Here is a 19,953-nt window from a genome sequence, read left to right as displayed (position 1 = left end):
TTACAGATGGACACTACGCTTCCCTCTTTGATTGTGTCTGACGGAAGAGGGGGAGGATTCTATGATAAGTTTTTAAACTACCAAGGCTGAACTCTTTAGATACCTGTCCTCTGGCCTGTTTCGTCGGGCCCTTAAGAGTGTTTCTCTTGTTGCTCTGTCTTCTGAAAAGGCATTGAGTACATACGTTTTTTGGTTCTAAAAGTTTGCTATATTTATACACGAGCATTTTTCTGTTTTACATGCCATGAGTTTTTTTTTTTTTTTTTTTTTTTTTCATTACGTGTGCTAGAGATTCACCTTGAGGGGATTACTTTTATTTACACTGTCCCGTGTTTTTGAACATGGTTGGGGTAAGAGTGAGGTTGGGTGCGCACCATAAACCTGTTTAAGCTCCCCAATGGTGTCTTTTACACTGACCATTCCAAGGCGCTGTCCCACTGTGCTCCTATGTTTGTTCGTTTTGTCCTCGTGTGTTTGCTTTGTGTGTGTGTGTGTGTGTGTCTGTGTGTCTGCATGCAGTGGGTTTCGTTTTGGGGATGCTGCGTTTTTGGTACGTGGCATTCCCTGCTTGATATTTGTTTTTGTTTTTATCTATATGTTGTCTGAAATGTTAATACAATTGCGACCGTTAATTGTTTCTTAATTTATAATAATAATGCGTTATTTATTTTTGAAAACTAATGTTACAAAAAGGTTCAATTCATGTCATAAAACGTGTCACTAAAAATAGAAAACAAATGATGCTGATTATGCAAACAGGCGACTTGATGGGACCAATTGTAAACAGTCTCGACAAATTACTGCGCATGCCCACCGGATGTGGCGAGCAGACAATGCTTGGATTTGCTCCAGATGTTTTCGTGACTAATTATCTGGCAGCAACAAGTCAGCTCACTGGCGATATTGAGGAGAAGGCAATCAATTTCTTAGAGAAAGGTACTTTTGCTTCTGATACGTATTAAATAGCCTTTTAAGTATTTGATGGGTGTCAAGCGCGGCTCTTGATTTTAACAGTTTCTGCTTGAACATTATGAAATTACACAGAAAAAGCGAAAATAAAGATTTCCTTTTAATATTGATATTGGAATGAATTTCTCAGTGATCGAAGCATAAATTATATCTTAAAAAAAAATTCTAACTAATCTCCTTTTTCTAGGCTATCAGAGAGAGCTCACGTTTCGGCATAAAGATGGCTCATTCAGCGCCTTTGGTGACAGAGACAAGTCCGGAAGCATGTGGTTTGTAATTCATTTCTTAAAGTGGAAGAAACTACTTTATTATCTGTTTATTTTCTGTGAATTATGGAAATATTGCAGTGAAATATATTTGACAATTTCATTTGGTAAAAACTATCAAATATATAAAATTTGGTCAAAACTGTAAAACTTACTTTTTTTACAGTTAGTATTATATCATTAACCATTTATCTCATGGGAATACCATATCTTGGCTACGCCACTCGTGGAACTACTGCAGCCGTGTTCACTTCCTAAGATATCTTTTGATCTTACACTGAACGAAATAACAATTATCTATAGGTTATGGCAAACTAATGTCCTTAAAATTCATATTGTTAGATCGAGGTTTCCTTTTTTATTTTTTATTTTAAACATATAGCATATTTATGCTTTTAAGTAACTAATGGGTTCCATATTTGTTACAAATAGGCTAACGGCATTCGTAACAAAGTCATTCCATCAGGCAAAGAAGCAAATCTTCATTGATGATGAAATAATTAACCGTGCTATATATTGGATGGTAAGCAGACAAAATTCTAATGGGTCATTTCCAGAACCAGGACGTGTTATCCACAAAGACATGCAGGTAAAATAAACAATCGGCCACTTTTAGGATGTTAAACAATTTTTGAGTAATGGTGTTCTGCAACTAACATTCATGAAACGATATTTGTTGTTTAGAACTTAAAATTGTGGTGTTATAAGGTTACGGAGCTCGTGTCTCATAATCGCAGTATAATTGTTTTACTTCAATGGTTGTACCTATGAAAAATCTGTATCATTTAACAATGCAGCAATGCTAAACATCATTTTGTTTTCCGTTTTCTGTCTTTAGGGAGGAGGTTCTGCATCAGGGCTGGGACTCACAGCTTTTGTTCTGATTTCACTGCTGGAGAATACCGACCTAGGAGGTGTAAGTACTCCTCGGAGAGGTATTCAGTCATTTTCTTGATTAGACCTATATCCTTGTAAATTTAATTTGTTAGATTTCATTTTGTCTGATAACCATCATAATGAAACATTTTACTGACGGATGATTAAATGTTTTTTATGACACAAGGAGTTGCTTAATATTGTACTTATGATCACAGTTAATGCAAGTCTTAATAATCTATTTGCTATTTTCCCTATAGGTTTTTGAACAGGCAATCATCAAAGCCGTTACTATGGCAACAGGCTACGTTGAGTCCCAGTTGTCCACTACATCAGATGACTACGCTTTGGCTATCAGCAGCTACGCCCTCCGCCTTGCTAAAAGTTCCCACGCCGATGCCGCCTTCACCAAACTCAACAACGATGCCATTGTAAAAGGTAGTACTGTTCCTTTCGAAAATATGAGGGAATACAATTATCTGCAATTTGTTGGATTAAATTGTAGCTATCGTTTTAAAGTTGAATAACTGTAATTCAGCTCGATTTACAGCCATGTAAATTTTATCTCCTTAAGCAATGTTTAGCTTTAAGTGCATGTTTATATTTTATGTTTGCTATGCTCATTCCATTTCAATGACATTTTAATATAAATATAAACCACAATCTTTATGCAAACAATATACAAGACCACTGATTCAAGCAAAAGTAAGACCAAAAGTCACAAGTTAGGAATGTAAGTAGTATAACAAGGCTGTTTGGGACTGAGTGTTTATTACTTTAAAACAGCAGTCTGTAAGTATCGTGTGAAAAGACGTCTGGTACTAGGAATGAGTGTCGTAAAAGACGTCTGGTGCTTGGAATGAGTGTTGTAAAAGATTTCTGGTACTAGGAATGAGTGTCGTTAAAGACGTCTGGTATTAGGAATCAGTGTCGTAAAAACGTCTGGTACACGGAATGAGTGTTGTAATTGACGTCTGATACTAGGAATGAGTGTTTTAAAAGCTGTCTGGTGCTAGGAATGGGTGTCTAGCTAAAGAGGTGTTGCATATTTTCAATTTTGTCATTTTTGCATCTTAAAACACATTATTTTCAGGTGGAATGCGTCATTGGCACAAGGCCCAGACAAGTACTTCTAGTCATCACTACTGGAGACCATCTCATTCTCAAGCTAATCCCATTGACATTGAAATGACGTCATATGCATTGCTCGTGCAGGCGGCAAAACAAGACTTTGGTAATGGTATCCCTATTATGAAGTGGATAAACTCACAGAGAAACTCTTATGGCGGATTTGCTTCGACACAGGTTTAGATACACTCATATTTCATTTTGAGGAGACTGTTCTTGAATTTGATAGTTGTATGACATTGTTACTATATTTAATTGTTATAGGACACTTGTAATAATTGTTTCTTGTGTGACACTGTTATTGACACTGTTACTGTATTTGATCGTTGTAAGATACTTATTGAATTTGTTCATTGTAGGACATGTGTTGTATTTTTTTGTTGTAGGACATTGTTTTTGTATTTGTTCGTGGTATGACATTTATTGTATTTATTTGATGTAAGACACTGTTTTTGTATTTGTTCGTTGTAGGACATTTATTGTATTTGTTCGTTGTAGGACACTTATTGTATGTGTTCGTTGTATGACACTGCAATCGTATTTGATCGTTGTATTACACTACTGTTGTATGTTTCCGTTATATGACACTGTTAATGTATTTGTTCGTTGTATGACACTGTTATTGTATTTGATCGTTTTAGGTCACTTATTGTATTTGTTTATTAATAACACTGCTATTATATTTGTTCGTTGTGTGGTGTTCTTGCATTTGTTTATTGTATGACACTGTTATTGGTTTTGATCGTTGTAGGACACTGTTTTTATCGTTGTATGACACTGTTTTTGTATTTGATCGTTGTATGGCATTGTTATTGTATTTGATCGTTTTAGGTCACTAGTTTTATTGTTCATTTATGACACTACTATTATATTTATTCATTGTAGGACACTGATCTTGTATTTGTGCGTTGTTGGACACTGTTATTGTATTTATTCGTTGTCGGTCACTGTTCTTGTATTTAATCGTTGTAGAACACTGTTTTTGTATTTAATCGCTGTATGACACTATTATTTTTATTTAATCATTGTAGGACACTGTTCTTGTATTTGATCGATGTAAGACACTCTTTTTGTGTTTGGTTATTATAGGACACTGTTATTGTTTTTGATCGTTGTATGACACTGTTTTTGTGTGTGGTTGTTGTAGGACACAGTTATTGTATTTGAACGTTATAGAACACTTTTTATTTTATTTGATCATTGTAATAAACAGTTATTGTATTTGTTCGTTGCAGGTCACTGTTCTTGCATTTGATCGCTGTAGGACACTGATATTGTATTTGTTCGTTGTAGGACTCTATTATTGTATTTTATTGCTGTAGGTCACTGTTCTTGTATTTGATCGCTGTAGGACATTGCTCCTGTATTTGATCGTTGTAGGATACTGTTGTTGTATTTTATCGTTGTAGGTCATTGTTCTTGTATTTGATCGCTGTAGGACATTGTTCTTGTATTTCAACGTTGTAGGACACAGCTATTGTATTTGATCGTTGAAGAACACTGTCATTGTATTTGTTCATTGTAGGACATTGTTTTTGTATTTGATCGTTGAAAGACACTTTTTTGTAGCTGTCTGGTCGTTGTAGGACACTGTTATTGGACTACAAGCGCTCTCAGAGTTTGCAGGAATGTTATATTCTGACAGTTTTGATATCAAAGCCACAATCACAGCTGGAACATTTACTCATAAATTCTCCTTCAACAAACAGAACGCACTGCTTCTTCAAACAGTTGTAGTAAGTTTGATAACTATAGAAATACAAAAAGTAGAAAGGGGTGAAATTTCACAACATCTATATATATTGTCTATGATTTAAATAATTAATTGTACAATAAAACAAGTATTTTTACAGATGTGATAATAAAGTACGTTCGAATGATTTCGAATGTTAAGGCCATGCACCAAATATCTTTTAAAAATGGTCATTGTTTTATAGGATTAAAGTATCAGTACTGCCACTATCCATAATTTCGGAGCTAACAAGAACATTTGTATACTATTTATTAAAAAGTATATTACTTTGAAAAAAGGAAATTTACTGGACATAAAATGTGCTGTTTATGTAAACGTTAAAGTAATACACGTATAGATAAACATAGTAAAAATGTCTACCACCTTTTAAAAGATGGAAGACATTTAATTATGAACGTAGCTCTTCATATACAACTTATTAAGAAAATATATTTTAATGATAAATTCTAAATTTGAAGTATGTACCTGAAGGTAAAATATTTTAGTGAAAAAGTAGCAATGCATATCTTTAATGTATATTTTCAGCTTCCATCCATTCCTAGTCAGGTGTCTGTGACTGCAACTGGATACGGCATGATGGTACATGTTGATGTAAGTCAAATATATAAAACATTCAATAAAATATGGTTTTATTTTATCGATTTTACTTCAATGATAAAGGCATTTATATGCAAAATATATGCTGTGAAAACCAGGTATACCTGAAAAAGTTTGGGATTACCAAAGGCTTCCAGCTTAAACCCGAATACATTTTTTTCAATTAGACGGTATTCAGTGACTTTGCACTGTGCAGTGCGTACCTCCAAGCAAACAACAATATGACAAAACCTTATGAAGCCGAAAAACGGTATTTTAATTTGCTGAAAGCATTTCAAACGTGTTTTTGGAGAAGCGTATCCTGTCGTCATTATATAAAATGTCTTGTTTAAGTGTGACTATGTAGAACAGACTAAACAGACTTTTATAAGTTTGGGCCATCATTTAAAAATGTATTACGGTACACATTACTGACACAGACAGATAAGTGCTATTCTCTGTATCGAGAAGAACGTACGCAGAAACATGTGTTTTAAAATGCAGAGAGAGTTAACATATTTTGTTGTTCTAGAATTCGTCCTTTTATCTTACAGATCAACCTGTCATTCCACGTAGAACAGGAGATTGAAGAAAAATCATTTGATGTCACTGTAACCATGGTACAGGAAACTATCGATTTCCTCTCAATCAAGACATGCGCAGCGTATGTATCAGACACCTTTTTGCTTAATCTGAGGAAAGTCCAAAAATACACGATGTAAAGAACTTTACGATACGGCCTGCAAACTGGACACATTTTTTGAAAATAATATTATTCCTTATCAGGCATAAGTTCTAGTGCATGTCAAAACACACAACAATAACTTGAAACGTATCTTTTTAAGTTGGTTGAAGACAGGAGCGAGCGGTATGACGGTACAAGAAGTCGGCATACCGTCTGGGTTCGAGGCGGATCTGGAGAGTATCGCTGGTATTGCAGAGATTAAGAAGGTCGAGACTGAAGACAGAAAAGTTATCCTATACTTCGACGAGGTTTGTCATTCAAAATTAAAATTAAAAGGAAAAAATAACTAAACTAGATGTCAATTTTCATATCTATTGCCACATTCAGTGTTTATGAGGTAATATTTGTGAACTAACTGAATTCTGCTGTGCTGAAAGTCACCAAAGAAGTTTTATTCTTGTAATACACACATAATATTTGAAAATTTATTTTGTCCTTTTAAGATGCTTTATAACGTTTTAATTGGTCTTTCAGATTACAACAAAGCCAATCTGTCATACTATGGATGTGATCCGAACTGGTTTAGTAGCAAAATCCCAACCAGCAACGGTCAGAGTATATGACTACTACCAGCCAAGTAAGGAAATAGCAACCTTTAATACTCTTACATTGATTTATTTTTATTTGTGATTTGATACTAAAGTTAAAAACTGAAAGAGTTTCCGATAGTATTTACTTTAAAGGGACATGTCTCCAGATAGACATCAAAATTTCATTTTTAAACAGATAGCAAATGATTTCTTATATCGAAAATGTTAGCCCAGTATTGTTTAAGTAGATATTTAAATTTTAATGTGAATTGCATAAAGTGCAGCGCAATTCCTTCTTCTTTATATCAAATTTCAACAGTGTGACTAACGCTTTCAGAGTTTTCTACATATTTTACAGACTGAAAGAGTATTTTAAGAGATAAAAGAATTCTTGAAACGCACGGAATCACTTTAACCCTCAACCTGCTGTCGGCAAGTGATTCTGCCCCTGTGACCAGTGCAGAACAAAAACAGCCTGCACATCCAGGCAGTCTGATCATAATTTGAATAAGAACGATTGCTACTTCAATTTAACGTCTGCAAGTTTACGTGAACTTTTCTGAAATTGAGATTAATGATATACTTTACATTTTACATTACCCAAATCAAATATTGTAGGCAACCAAGTGACTGCCTTCTATCAGTCTCACGTGCTTAAGAACGCAGATATCTGTGACGTATGCAAAGATTGCGGATGCAAGGTAAGTCAACGACTGAGTCTGTAAAACATCAAAGATATACCTGGTTTTACTTTAATTCGGACGCTCATTCTATTCAGTCTAAGACATGGAGTTTGTAAGCACGAACGCATTTCTTCAAACGATTCTTAGTATATTTCTATTGCATTTAATTCTTTTTGTTGAGTTTAACATCTCACCCGCACAAGTATATGTCATATGGCGACTTTCCAATTTTTGTGTGCTCTTCCCGGCAAAATTCAGACACGAGCGGGCACCTTGGTAGAACCTAAGACCTTCCGTAAGCTAGCTGCACGAACGAATTCTACACTTCAAACAAGGTTTTGAACTGCGTTAGTAGCTAGTGATTCGAAGACAACGACCTTAACCACTCGGGCACGAAGGCTCCTGAATTAAATTCTCTTCTAACATGGCAAGTCATCTTTTTCATTAATTATACACGCAAACCATGATGTACAACTACTGTATACATGTATAGTCTACCTTTTTAACATTTTGAAGCGTGTGGCATAAAACCGATTTAGTTGGAAAACACTTCAGCTGTATATTATACATTTCTTAGTTGAAGTGCATTTATTTCGTATTACTAAGTCTGTTCAAAACCGGATTCATTTTCGATAAAAATAATGTAGCGAAGTTTACAGAAATTTTTCAACTTTTGCAGGAAAATCCTACACACACTATAATTTGAAATTGGATGATGGAATTTCCAACTGTTCATTTTGAATATTGATTGCTTTGTGGTCATGCCAATGATATTGGATCAAAATTTATAGTTACAAGGATTATTATTTTGTTTCAGAGTGCCAGAAGATAAGTGTGCAGTGCAGTTGAAAACACACAAAATTACCTTTATGTATCAGTTAAGACAAACATTCATACTTCTGTTCTGAAAGTGACTTATTACATAATTGTGAGTCGACAAACACTGTTATGACCGAATAATACTTTGCTCTGTTCTTTCTTCATGCCTATACGTAAAAAGACATAAAGATTATTTACTAGTTCAATGATAATTGGTGTTTTTGCTTTCTATATGCCTAAAAAATTGAATTATTTACTAGATTAATGGTGTTTGGTGTTTCGTGCTTTCTTTATGCCTAATTAGACATTTGAATTGTTTTAAGTTCAATGATATATATTGTGTTTCTTTTAAATGATTTTCCTTTTCTTTGCATTGTTCCATTTTTTGAGTTTATACTTCGCAAATAAAATTGCTCTGTTGTAGAGTTGTGTGATATTTTGTTAGATAAAGGTGTACTTGTTATGTATTATATAGAGTTTGCTAAATGCTTCACGTTACACAATGCTGTTTGCCAAATGCTCAATTTTAAATGTTGACTTTCGTATGGTAATTGTCAAATTGTTTATTGCGAAATAATAAATACCAATTACGTATTTTTAAGTTCTGGTTCAAATAAAGAGCTGAATATATCAGTGGAGGAATGCATCATTTAAACAATCATTGACTTTCGTTACAAAGCTTTGTCTCTGTGAAAAAAAAACACACCCTTTTTCTAATCATTTTAGAGCAAACAGTTTCTGTCCCATGTTCCATGACCAAAAAATAACATGTAATTACTTCAAATCAGATTGGTGGTACATTATATGTTTCATATAGTTATATATTTCTTTTAAGATTTACAGTTCATAAACAGATAAAGTCTAAAAATGACGACTAGCATTTGAGCCGTGCCATGAGAAAACCAACATAGTGGTTTTGCAACCAGCATGGATCCAGACCAGCCTGCGCATCCGCGCAGTCTGGTCAGGATCCATGCTGTTCGCTTTTAAAGCCTATTGGAATTGGAGAAAATGTTAGCGAACAGCATGTATCCTGACCAGCCTGCGCGGATTCGCAAGCTGGTCTGGATCCATGCTGGTCGCAAACCCACTATGTTGGTTTTCTCATGGCGCAGCTCATTTATATTTTAACGATATGTAATAGCTATTGATATTTAGCATTTGGGATTTAACATGAAGTATATGGCATATGTCACTTGGTATTTAGCATTTATTTTTTGGCATTTAGCATCAAATATCTGGCAATTAGCATTAAATATTTGTGGCATATGTTCGTATCTAATTATTACCAAGCATGAACGGACTTGAACAAAGTTCAAAACGTAATATAACAGACCGTCTGCATTTGTTTAAAATTACCCTATCTTGCATTCATGTATGACCTACGCTATCATCTAGCGCCCCCAGAACATATATCTAAAATTATACATACAGCATTGATGTGTTTCCTGGTCTAATAACTCGAATCAATTCAAAAACTTTCCAGATATGGTCAAAATGGTGAAATATTCACGCGTCAACATTACCAGGTAATCTTTTTTTGTGATACCATCACCTCTATACCTACACCTGACCCAAACTTCGCAAAACATTTTTCGGTCAGTTGAGTTTTAATTGAAATTTTGATAGCAAATTTTACGAAAACTTTAACTTTTAAATTAAAGTCCAATTGACTGACCATTAATACTGAATAGTCGCTAGAAAATAGTTATTATAGTTAAATTTAATTTTAATCACGCAATTTAGATACAAATGACAATAAAGTTTTATTATCAAACTCAGCTGGGACTGAAAATGTTTTGCGGACATGAGACTAGACACCTGATCAAAGGCTCAAACGGTAGCCAGGACCTATACCTACATGTTCGTATAAGAAAAAGACTATATATCCTATAGGGGCTCGAATACTATCTAACCATCTTCTAGGGCCTTCTAGGGCTAACTAGAGCTACCCTGGGTACAGAGTTGATACGTCGAAATGTTTAGTTGATAGATAATTTGACACAGTTTTGTCACTAAAGCTAATCATTTTAGTCCCAGCTAAAATAAAGTTGTTTGTACCATAAAAATATATTTAACTACATAAAGATACATACATTTTTAACTTTAAAGTCAATTACAGTATTCGTAAGCTACGTAGTAAGTAATAATTAGGTATACAGTGGGTTAAAAATGGACACGGTTGTGCGGAGTTGCTCTGTAATGTTTTTACATATTTGGTTAAACTTGCAATGTAAGTGACAAGGGACAGTTTCGTATTGTAGACAAGGTCTGTTTAATAAATAAGTTGAGGTAGTACCTCTCCTAGTATGCCAATATCGCCTTAAGAAACACCAGCCCTGTATAATAACAAGTATATTTATTCAAAATGTAGTAGAAACCCCAACAGAGTTGTTATTTCGTCTCTACTAGAATTGAATAGTTTGATAGTGACAAATTATCTTTTACACTGATATGTATATTACACGGCGACGCGTTTTAAATTTGAATTTCTCTCCTGGTTACCGAAGCAAGAAAGAGTTATTTCAACAATTTAGGTATAAATTCAATAAACATACTCTGCCGCATGAGGAATGAAATGCGTACAAAAACTACTGGTTTTTATTAAATTCGGAAGCCACACACTGATTAAAACTTACATTTTGATCAGAGTGACAGAAATAATATTAAAATTATCATCCTTTTGCTTATTAAAAAGGCGCTATTATAAATTATAAATATCCCCCTCCGAATAATATGTGTCACTGGTCTGTTTGAATATGGACCGATCCATTATACAGCTGGGTAAAAGTAAAACATAATTTTCCTCGCAGTAACCTTGGTCTCGAGAGTGTAATAGATTCATAATAATTTTCTTCTTAGACATATAATTCACCATATCAAACATCATATTCGTTACAATAAACAATTAACGCATCGTTTGCGTTGCAATATTTACCCATTTATTATAGCGCAGAAGTCAAACAGATATATGTAATTATTCTGCCAGATTTCTAAAGTTTCTGTTTTTGAAACAATTCCAGAATAATGCTGTATCTTCTGAATATCACAATGCGAATGTTATTTCTTTGTAAGATTTAGTTGTTGCATCCTTACATCTTCCTTCAAACTTAATGTATCGTAGATTACATATAATTGCAATCATAAATTGATGAAATTATATTTAAGAACGTCTCCAGTTTTAACTTTTTTCAAATAAAATGTAATCCAGAGATGTTTTGAACATGGAAAGAATTATGAATGATATGTTGTGATCATTGAGCAGGATGACCTCACAACTTATGTTTCTAAGACGACGCCAGACTGTATATGATTATATGTTTGTTCTCGCTTTGTATTTGTTCAGTTTTTCTGTAAGATGTTTCTTTTAACATTCCACAAGCATTAATTGATCTATGTCTTTGTTAGATATATATACATAAGTCCAGACTCATCTGCAGAGATGTTTATGTCACAGATGCAGAAAACTTCTCTTGTGTTTTAATATATACACAGAAAGTAGTCCAGTACACCAAGAATTTCCAATAACAGTTATTTAAGAGTTTTTTTAGAGTTTTTAGAGTTCAGTTGTTCTAATGTACTTGTCAGATATACGCCGTAGCACATTTACTAATATATCACCAGTTCACAATCTTTACCTGTCCGCTATTACTATGTAAATCAGTTACATACGTTTGGTATCCGACGACCGACTGCATGAAATTAAGATCAGAAAATACAATTGCTAGATAAACAAAAATATCAATGCCTAAAATACTAGTTCTTTATCCGTTGGATTATGGTTGGAATTCACATTTCAAAAAGATGATATGTTATTTTTTCTTGTTATAAAGACATCATTGTAATACACGTCATAGATGTCTCTTAAGAAACGTCATAAAGATTTGCAATCCATAGTTTGCTTTTATGAAAACACAACACTACCGGCTTTTATGAGACGATGTTCTTGTTTTCCTGCCAAGCTTATATGTTTTTAACAATAATTAGATATTACTTTCTTATGGCTTATTCCGACATATGCTTGATGATACAACAATGTATTTGATGGTCTTTTACATCAACTTTGATTATTGTTATTAATCTGAAGCTGTTTTTTTTTGGCAAACAAAGAAAGCCTATCAGCTTAATTTCACATTAAATTTGTGACAAATCGTGCAAAATAAAAATAATAATAATTGAGCCGCACCATGAGAAAACCATCATAGTGCGTTTGGACCAGCATGGGTCCAGACCAGCCTGCGCATCCGCGCAGTCTGGTCAGGATCCATGCTGTTCGCTAACGGTTTTCTCTAATTGCAATAGGCTTTGAAAGCAAACAGCATGCAGATGCGCTGGCTGGTCGGGATCCATGCTGGTCGCAAACGCACTATGTTGGTTTTCTCGTGGTTCGGCTCAAATATTCCATCTTGCTGAAGAGGTAGCGAAAGAAACGAAACATTCCGGATATTGTAATATGATATCTAGATTCGTCCTTGCTGATTTTCAGTTTTAGCGTGAGGTTAAATTTGTAATAAATTCAAGTAAAAATGGCTGTCATCTTAAAAATTGATATATATATATATATATATATATATAATATTTATATATATATATATATATATATATATTATATATATAATATATTGGGATCAATTTCTTTTGAAATTCGAATGGTCATGTAAAGATTTCCTGCACGTTTCAAGTTTTTATCATTGGTGCTATAGTTCAAGTGTCTATCTCAATACTACTTGCAAACCATACATAAAAACGAACTGAATTTTACGTCATGTAATACAAAGCCTCTCATATATAACCATAACAGAAGATACAAACAGTCTAGCGGAATTACTTGTACTATATCATCTTTATTGCAGACATTGACCACAATGATAAATATTCCCATAAATCACTTATTCATCAGCCTTGAAGTAGTTGTCTCGAAAATTTGGTAAATCAGAATCAGACAATTTATCATTGTAAATGATTTCCAAAGAACAATGTGGAATATATGTTTAGCAGTTTTCATGAGACTGGTATAAAGCTTTCCAGTGATAATCCGTTGATCACAAGCCCAGCTTGTTTCTAATGTCCTCAACAATTTTCAAGTTGCAAAGTTTACCTGAAATCTTACTTCTCTCGCAGAAAGCGTGGATATATATGTACACTGAATTTCCCGTAACATTGAGGAAAATTCAACCAACGACGTCAGAGTGTTACAAGCTTAAAATACCGTTTTAAACATTGAATGTTTTTAAGGAGGTAGGTTACCTTGTTACCAAGGTAAATTCAAATTAGTTGAACCGTAGCAATTTTTTGTATTTCGTGTAATATGATGTTTTAACTGCTACAATCTCAATTTCGTTTATCTCTGTCCCTTCAAGTTCAATTTTTATCCAGGTTTGAAGTACATGACCCTCCAAAGGTATTTTGTATTGAAAGAAGCAGGAAAATACGGATATTTAACACTTTTCAGTGTAATCTGGTTTCATTGATATCCGTAGAAGTCTGGTTAATTGATAATTTTACTAGTATGCGCGTTAGCTTTCTAATATAAGCTTAAAATGTATATGTCGCGGGGCTCGTGTTTCCATGGTAACGCATTTTCTCTCATTTTTAAACAACTATGTATAAAAACGGGGTTTTCGGCGGTTTTAGTGCCATTCTGTTCATGGCCAACATGAAATCTTGGGTAATATTATTAGCCAAATACCAAGCGCTTTACATGGTACCCTATTTTTCTTAAAATTTAAAGTAACCATGGCAACAAAGATGTTTAAAACAGCTTATATCTTGCTTTTTGTCGTAATTTCTTATAAAATAAATTGAATAAAATTACCTTTCTTGTTAATGTAGCTTTAAAACATATTATTTCTAACATAAGTAATATTTTCGTGTTACTTGCATTTATTCAAACAAATTTCACAGCTTGAAATACTTACAGCAGTACCCTTCGTCTGGCATTTTTCATGAAAAATCGTTCTGCATGCTGCTATTATTCTCATGGATATTGTTGAAATGAAAATAAAAAGCCGAAGCTGTGTTCCTTAAATAGACCAGTGTCAACGCTTTTGAATTTCACATTTAAATATATAGGTCACGCACTTCGTTTCCATGGTAACATCAGCTCAGTTCAAGAAACTACAATTTTCTACTAAAATTTGAACAATTTTAGAGCTTAGTCTTAGAATATAAGTAACAAATTATCAACGCAAATTGAAAAATAGGTATTACAAATCAAACTGCCAGATTTTTAATTAGAAAATGGCCATAAAAAGTAACCTTTCACTCAACTGTATTCAAAATAACATTGGTTACCGTCATCCATTTTCATACATTCCGCATAATATTTCGATATAACTACATAAAAGAAGCAAAACATTGATTATTATTCAGAGCTAAAAAACTCAGAAAAAATATTTCAGCAAATAATGGCTGTTTGAAAATAGTTCAAATAAAGAAAATGCACAGAATTACGTACTTTCAAAATAAAAGCTATTAATTTTGCGCGGTGACTGACACGTAACGTCATTATGTCAGTGACGTCATTTTAAGGCAACAATGTTTTGAAGCGTTTCTGCGACAATTTATTCAGTATTTCCGCATTATTAAACCATTAAGCAGATTCATGTTTTTTTTTTTCTGAAGAATGGTTATACAAACATATTTAGTTTGTCGTAAACGTCGTCGTAAATCGTCACGTTAGCTTCCGGTTGGGCATGCGCACATACAAATAGTAAGGTTACCTACCTCCTTAAGTTTACATGATATTTTATTAATCCTATAAAAATGTCGGGAAGAAACGTTTAAATTTACATTGTTTTGATACTTTACATCTATAAAATGAGTTGTTGCGGAATTTTTTTTTTATTTACGCACCGACTTGGTGTTTATCTGAGCAGCTTAAATAAATACATGTGTGAGCACTATGAAACCACTTACCTTTTTTTTCAAGAAAACGACTGTAATAGTTTTAAAACCATCGCACTATTGGACATTTCCGATTTAAGACGAAGACGAATACAAAGGTCGGAGAACATGACAATTGGTGGGGGAGGGTCGTCTCAAAATATTTTTAGTTTGGATATCTTTTTTTTTTACTGAATGCTGAAAACTCATTGAAAAAATAAACACCTTCAGTTTTAATATCTTTATTTATTACATATCTTATCCGAGTCCGAGTCTGGTACACCTAGCTCCCGAAGAAGCTTTGGCAATTTATTTCGGATGCAATTTTGATAGTCCATTTGATTTTCACGAATTAGCTCGGCCAGTGGAATTCTCCTTTGACGCCTGTTCGGCAGTGGTGGCTGCGGTGGCGCTGGTTGTGGTGCAGCTTGCTGTGGTGCTACTGGTTGCGGTACAACTGGCTGCCTTGCAGCTTGTTGCGGTACTGCTAGCTGAGGTGCCACTAGTTGCCTTGCCGGCTGTTGTACTGCTAATGGCTGTTGTGCTGCCAGTGGCGCATCTACGTCGTCGTTATCGGAATCGCTCGATAGTTGGCCACCTGCAGCATCTCGAGCGTCTAGACCAGCAGCATTTCTGACATCGGCTGCCAAAGGCCTGGGTCTTGGAGCATCCCGATTGTCATTTTGAAGGATTAATCGTCGCTCCAGTTTTGTGATTTTGCCTACCGCATTTATTTTTTTTTTTTTTTTTAGTGGTCAGACCTAGTATTGATGTTTTATAAATGATGTAATATTTCAGTGGTCAGACCTAGTATTGTTGTTTAGTAAGTTATAAAATAATTCATAGTCAGACCTAGTATTTTTGTTTTATAAGTTATATAATATTTCATTTGTTGTTTAGTAAGTTATATAATATTTCATTGGTCAGACCCAGTATTGTTGTTTTATAAGTTATATAATATTTCAGTGGTCAAGCCCAGTATTGTTGTTTAGTATGTTATATAATATTTCAATGGTCGGACCCAGTATTGTTGTTTATAATTTATATAATATTTTAGTGGTCAGACCCAGTATTGGTGTTTTATAAGTTGTATAATATTTTAATGGTCAGACCCTGAATTGGTGTTTTATAAGTTATATAATATTTCAGTGGTCAGACCCAGTATTGTTGTTAAGTAAGTTATATAATATTTCATTGGTCAGACCCAGTATTGGTGTTTTATAAGATATATAATATTTCATAATATTTCAATGGTCAGCCCCAGTATTTTTGTTTGATAAATTATAGAATATTTCAGTTGTCAGACTCAGTATTATTGTTTAGAAAGTTATATAATATTTCAGTGGTCAGACCCCATATTGTTGTTTTGTAAGTTATATAAGATTTCAGTGGTCAGACTGAGTATTATTGTTTAGTAAGTTATATAATATTTCAGTGCTCAGACGCCGTATTGTTGTTTAGTAAGTTATATAATATTTCAGTGGTCAGAGCCATTATTGGTGTCTTATAAATAATATAATATTTCATTGTTCAGACCCAGTATTGTTGTTAGTCCCCTACTGGTTGAAAACCAGTTTCGGGGATTATAGGAATGCGCTTTTCCGTCATTCTGTCAACAATTTCGAGTCCGGTTCATAACTCTGTCATCCATGAAGGGATTTTGATATTACTTGGCACAAATGTTCCCCATGATGAGTCGACGTGTCATGCGCAAAACCCGGACCCCTAGCTCAAAGGTCAAGGTCACAATTGGAGGTCAAATGTCAACTTGGCTTTTTTCCTGCCCGGTCCATAACTCTCCCATCCAAGAAGGGATTTTAATATTACTTAGCACAAATGTTCCCCATGATGAGACGACGTGTCATGCGCAAATCCTAGACACCTTGCTTAAAGGTCAAGGTCACAATTTGAGGTCAAAAGTCAACAGGGCTTTTTTCCTGTCCGGTCCATAACTCTGCCGTCCATGAAGGGATTTTAATATTACTTGGCACAAATGTACCTCATCATAAGACGATATGCACAACTTTCAGACCCCTAGCTCAAAGGTCAAGGTCACACTTAGCAGTCAAATGTTAACATAGCATGAACAGGGTCTGTTTCGTGTCCGGTCCATAACTCTGACATTCATTAAGGGATTTTAATATTACTTGGCACAAATGTTCCCCATGATGAGACGACGTGTCATGCGCAAATCCCGGACCCTTAGCTCAAAGGTCAAGGTCACAATTGGAGGTCAAAAGTCAATAATTTTTTTTCCTGTCCGATCCAGAACTCTGTCATCCATCAAGGGATTAAAATATCACTTGGCATAATTATTTCCCATGATGAGATGACATGTCATGCGCAAACCCAGTACCCTAGCTTAAAGGTCAAGGTCACACTTTGAGATCAAAGGTCAGTAGGATTTTTTTCCTGTCCAGTCTAAAACTTTGTCATGCAAAACAGGATTTAGATATCAGTTGGCACAAATATTCCCCTGGATGAGACAACATGTTATGCGCAAAACCCAAGCCCAGGGTCTAATGTTAAGGTCACACTTAGAGACCAAAGGTCAGACACAAGAATGACTTTGTCTGGAGCATTTCTTCTTCATGCATGGAGGGATTTTGATGTAACTTGGCACAAATGTTCACCAACATAAGATGGATTGTCATGCGCAAAAACCAGGTCCCCAGGTCTAAGGTCAAAGTCATATTTAGAGGTCAAATGTCAAATCCAAGAATGACTTTGTCTGGAGCATTTCTTCTTCATGCATTGAGGGATTTTGATGTAACATGGACCAAGTGTTCAACACCATGAGGCACCCTTGTTTTTAGAATTACGTGCCTTTGTTTTACTATAAATAGATTTTATTGTAACTTTTTTATTATTGGCCGTAGAGAAAAATCGAGACCACTTTTCTGCGGTACAACATGCATGTTACATCCATTTTTAGCTCATCTGATTTTTTGAAAAAAAATGATGAGTTATTGTCATCACTTGAGCGGTTGTCGGCGTCGGCGTCGGCGTCGGCGTCGGCGTCTGCGTCGGCGTTGCCTGGTTAAGTTTTATGTTTAGGTCAGCTTTTCTCCTAAACTATCAAAGCTATTGCTTTGAAACTTGGAATACTTGTTCACCATCATAAGCTGACCCTGTATAGCAAGAAACATAACTCCATCTTGATTTTTGCAAGATTTATGGCCCCTTTTGTACTTAGAAAATATCAGATTTCTTGGTTAAGTTTTATGTTTAGGTCAACTTTTCTCCTAAACTATCAAAGCTATTGCTTTGAAACTTGGAATACTTGTTCACCATCATAAGCAGACCCTGTACATCAAGAAACATAACTCCATCTTGCTTTTTGCAAGAATTATTGCCCCTTTTGGACTTAGAAAATATCAGATTTCTTGGTTAAGTTTTATGTTTAGGTCAACTTTTTCTCTTAAACTATCAAAGCTATTGCTTTGAAACTTGCAACACTTGTTCACCATCATAAGCTGACCCTGTACAGCAAGCAACATAACTCCATCCTGCTTTTTGCAATAATTATTGCCCCTTTTGGACTTAGAAAATCATTTTCTTGGTTGAGTATTATGTTTAAGTCAACTTTTCTCATAAACTATCAAAGCTATTGCTTTAAAACTTGCAACAGTTTTTCACCATCATAAGTGGACACTGAACATCAAGAAACATAACTCTGTCCTGCTTTTTGCAAGAATGATGGCCCTTTTTAGACTTAGAAAATCATGGGTAGGACAATATTTCTATTACACAAAAAAAAATCAGATGAGCGTCAGCACCCGCAAGGCGGTGCTCTTGTTAGGTGTATTTTGACCTATCTCTACCTGGTAAAGAGTTTCTTGTGGACTTATGTTATATAGATTTTCTTTTTTTATATATATATTAATTTCCCTTTGTTGGTACTATAAATAACTTATATGATAACTTTTTTATAATCGGCAAAAACATTTCAATATGAAAACAACAACGGGTTTTTATATATGCACATTTTAATCTAGGTGTGTTGTTATAACATATTGTATATAATAGTACAATATTGTTTATACATCATTGACAGATATCAGTTCATGATGTTATACTGCAGTAGAGAAAATTAGGTGCCTTCAAGTAGGGGACTTTGTATTGCATGGCAATACTTCATTCACTTGTTTTATAAGTTATATAATATTTCAGCTGTTTTTAAGTAAGTTATATTATATTTCAGTGGTCAGACCCAGTATAGTTGCTTTATAAGTTATATAATATTTCAGTGGTCAGACCCAGTATTGTTGTTTAGTAACTTATATAATATTTCAGAGGTCAGACCCAGTATTGGTGTTTTATAAGTTATATATAGTATTTCAGTGGTCACACCCAGTATTGGTGTTTTATCAGTTCTATTATATTTCAGTAGTGGGACCCAGTATTGTTGTTTAGTAAGTTATATAATATTTCAGTGGTCAGACACAGTATTGGTGTTTTATATGTTATATAATATTTTATAATATTTCAGTGGTCAGACCCAGTATTGTTGTTTGAAAAGTTATATGATATTTCAGTGGTCAGACCCAGTATTGTTGTTTAGTCAGTTATACAATATTCCAATGGTCAGACCCAGTAATGTTGTTTATGATTTATATAATATTTCAATGGTCAGACCCTGAATTGGTGTTTTATAAGTTATATAATATTTCAGTCGTTAGACCAAGGATTGTTGTTTAGTAAGTTATATGTAGTATGTTAT

General features: G+C 34.2%; 1 protein-coding gene across 1 annotated transcript in view; it reads left to right on the top strand.

Annotated features, from left to right (window-relative positions):
- LOC123556723 (CD109 antigen-like) overlaps positions 1-8,770 on the top strand; it is a 58,384-nt gene extending 49,614 nt beyond the window's left edge. The window contains exons 25-37 of the mRNA XM_053543032.1: positions 760-936; positions 1,157-1,238; positions 1,668-1,824; positions 2,074-2,151; positions 2,372-2,549; positions 3,205-3,416; positions 4,826-4,975; positions 5,518-5,583; positions 6,123-6,232; positions 6,414-6,561; positions 6,788-6,890; positions 7,462-7,544; positions 8,344-8,770. Of these exons, the coding sequence (XP_053399007.1) occupies positions 760-936; positions 1,157-1,238; positions 1,668-1,824; positions 2,074-2,151; positions 2,372-2,549; positions 3,205-3,416; positions 4,826-4,975; positions 5,518-5,583; positions 6,123-6,232; positions 6,414-6,561; positions 6,788-6,890; positions 7,462-7,544; positions 8,344-8,358 (1,559 nt within the window). The 3' untranslated portion in view covers positions 8,359-8,770. The remainder of the gene's footprint in view (positions 1-759; positions 937-1,156; positions 1,239-1,667; positions 1,825-2,073; positions 2,152-2,371; positions 2,550-3,204; positions 3,417-4,825; positions 4,976-5,517; positions 5,584-6,122; positions 6,233-6,413; positions 6,562-6,787; positions 6,891-7,461; positions 7,545-8,343) is intronic.
- The last annotated feature ends 11,183 nt before the right edge of the window (positions 8,771-19,953 follow it).

Source organism: Mercenaria mercenaria, chromosome 5, assembly GCF_021730395.1.
Source record: "Mercenaria mercenaria strain notata chromosome 5, MADL_Memer_1, whole genome shotgun sequence".
NCBI lineage: Eukaryota > Metazoa > Mollusca > Bivalvia > Venerida > Veneridae > Mercenaria > Mercenaria mercenaria.
Note: the sequence above shows the minus strand (reverse complement) of the source record. Positions and strands in the feature narration are given on the sequence as shown.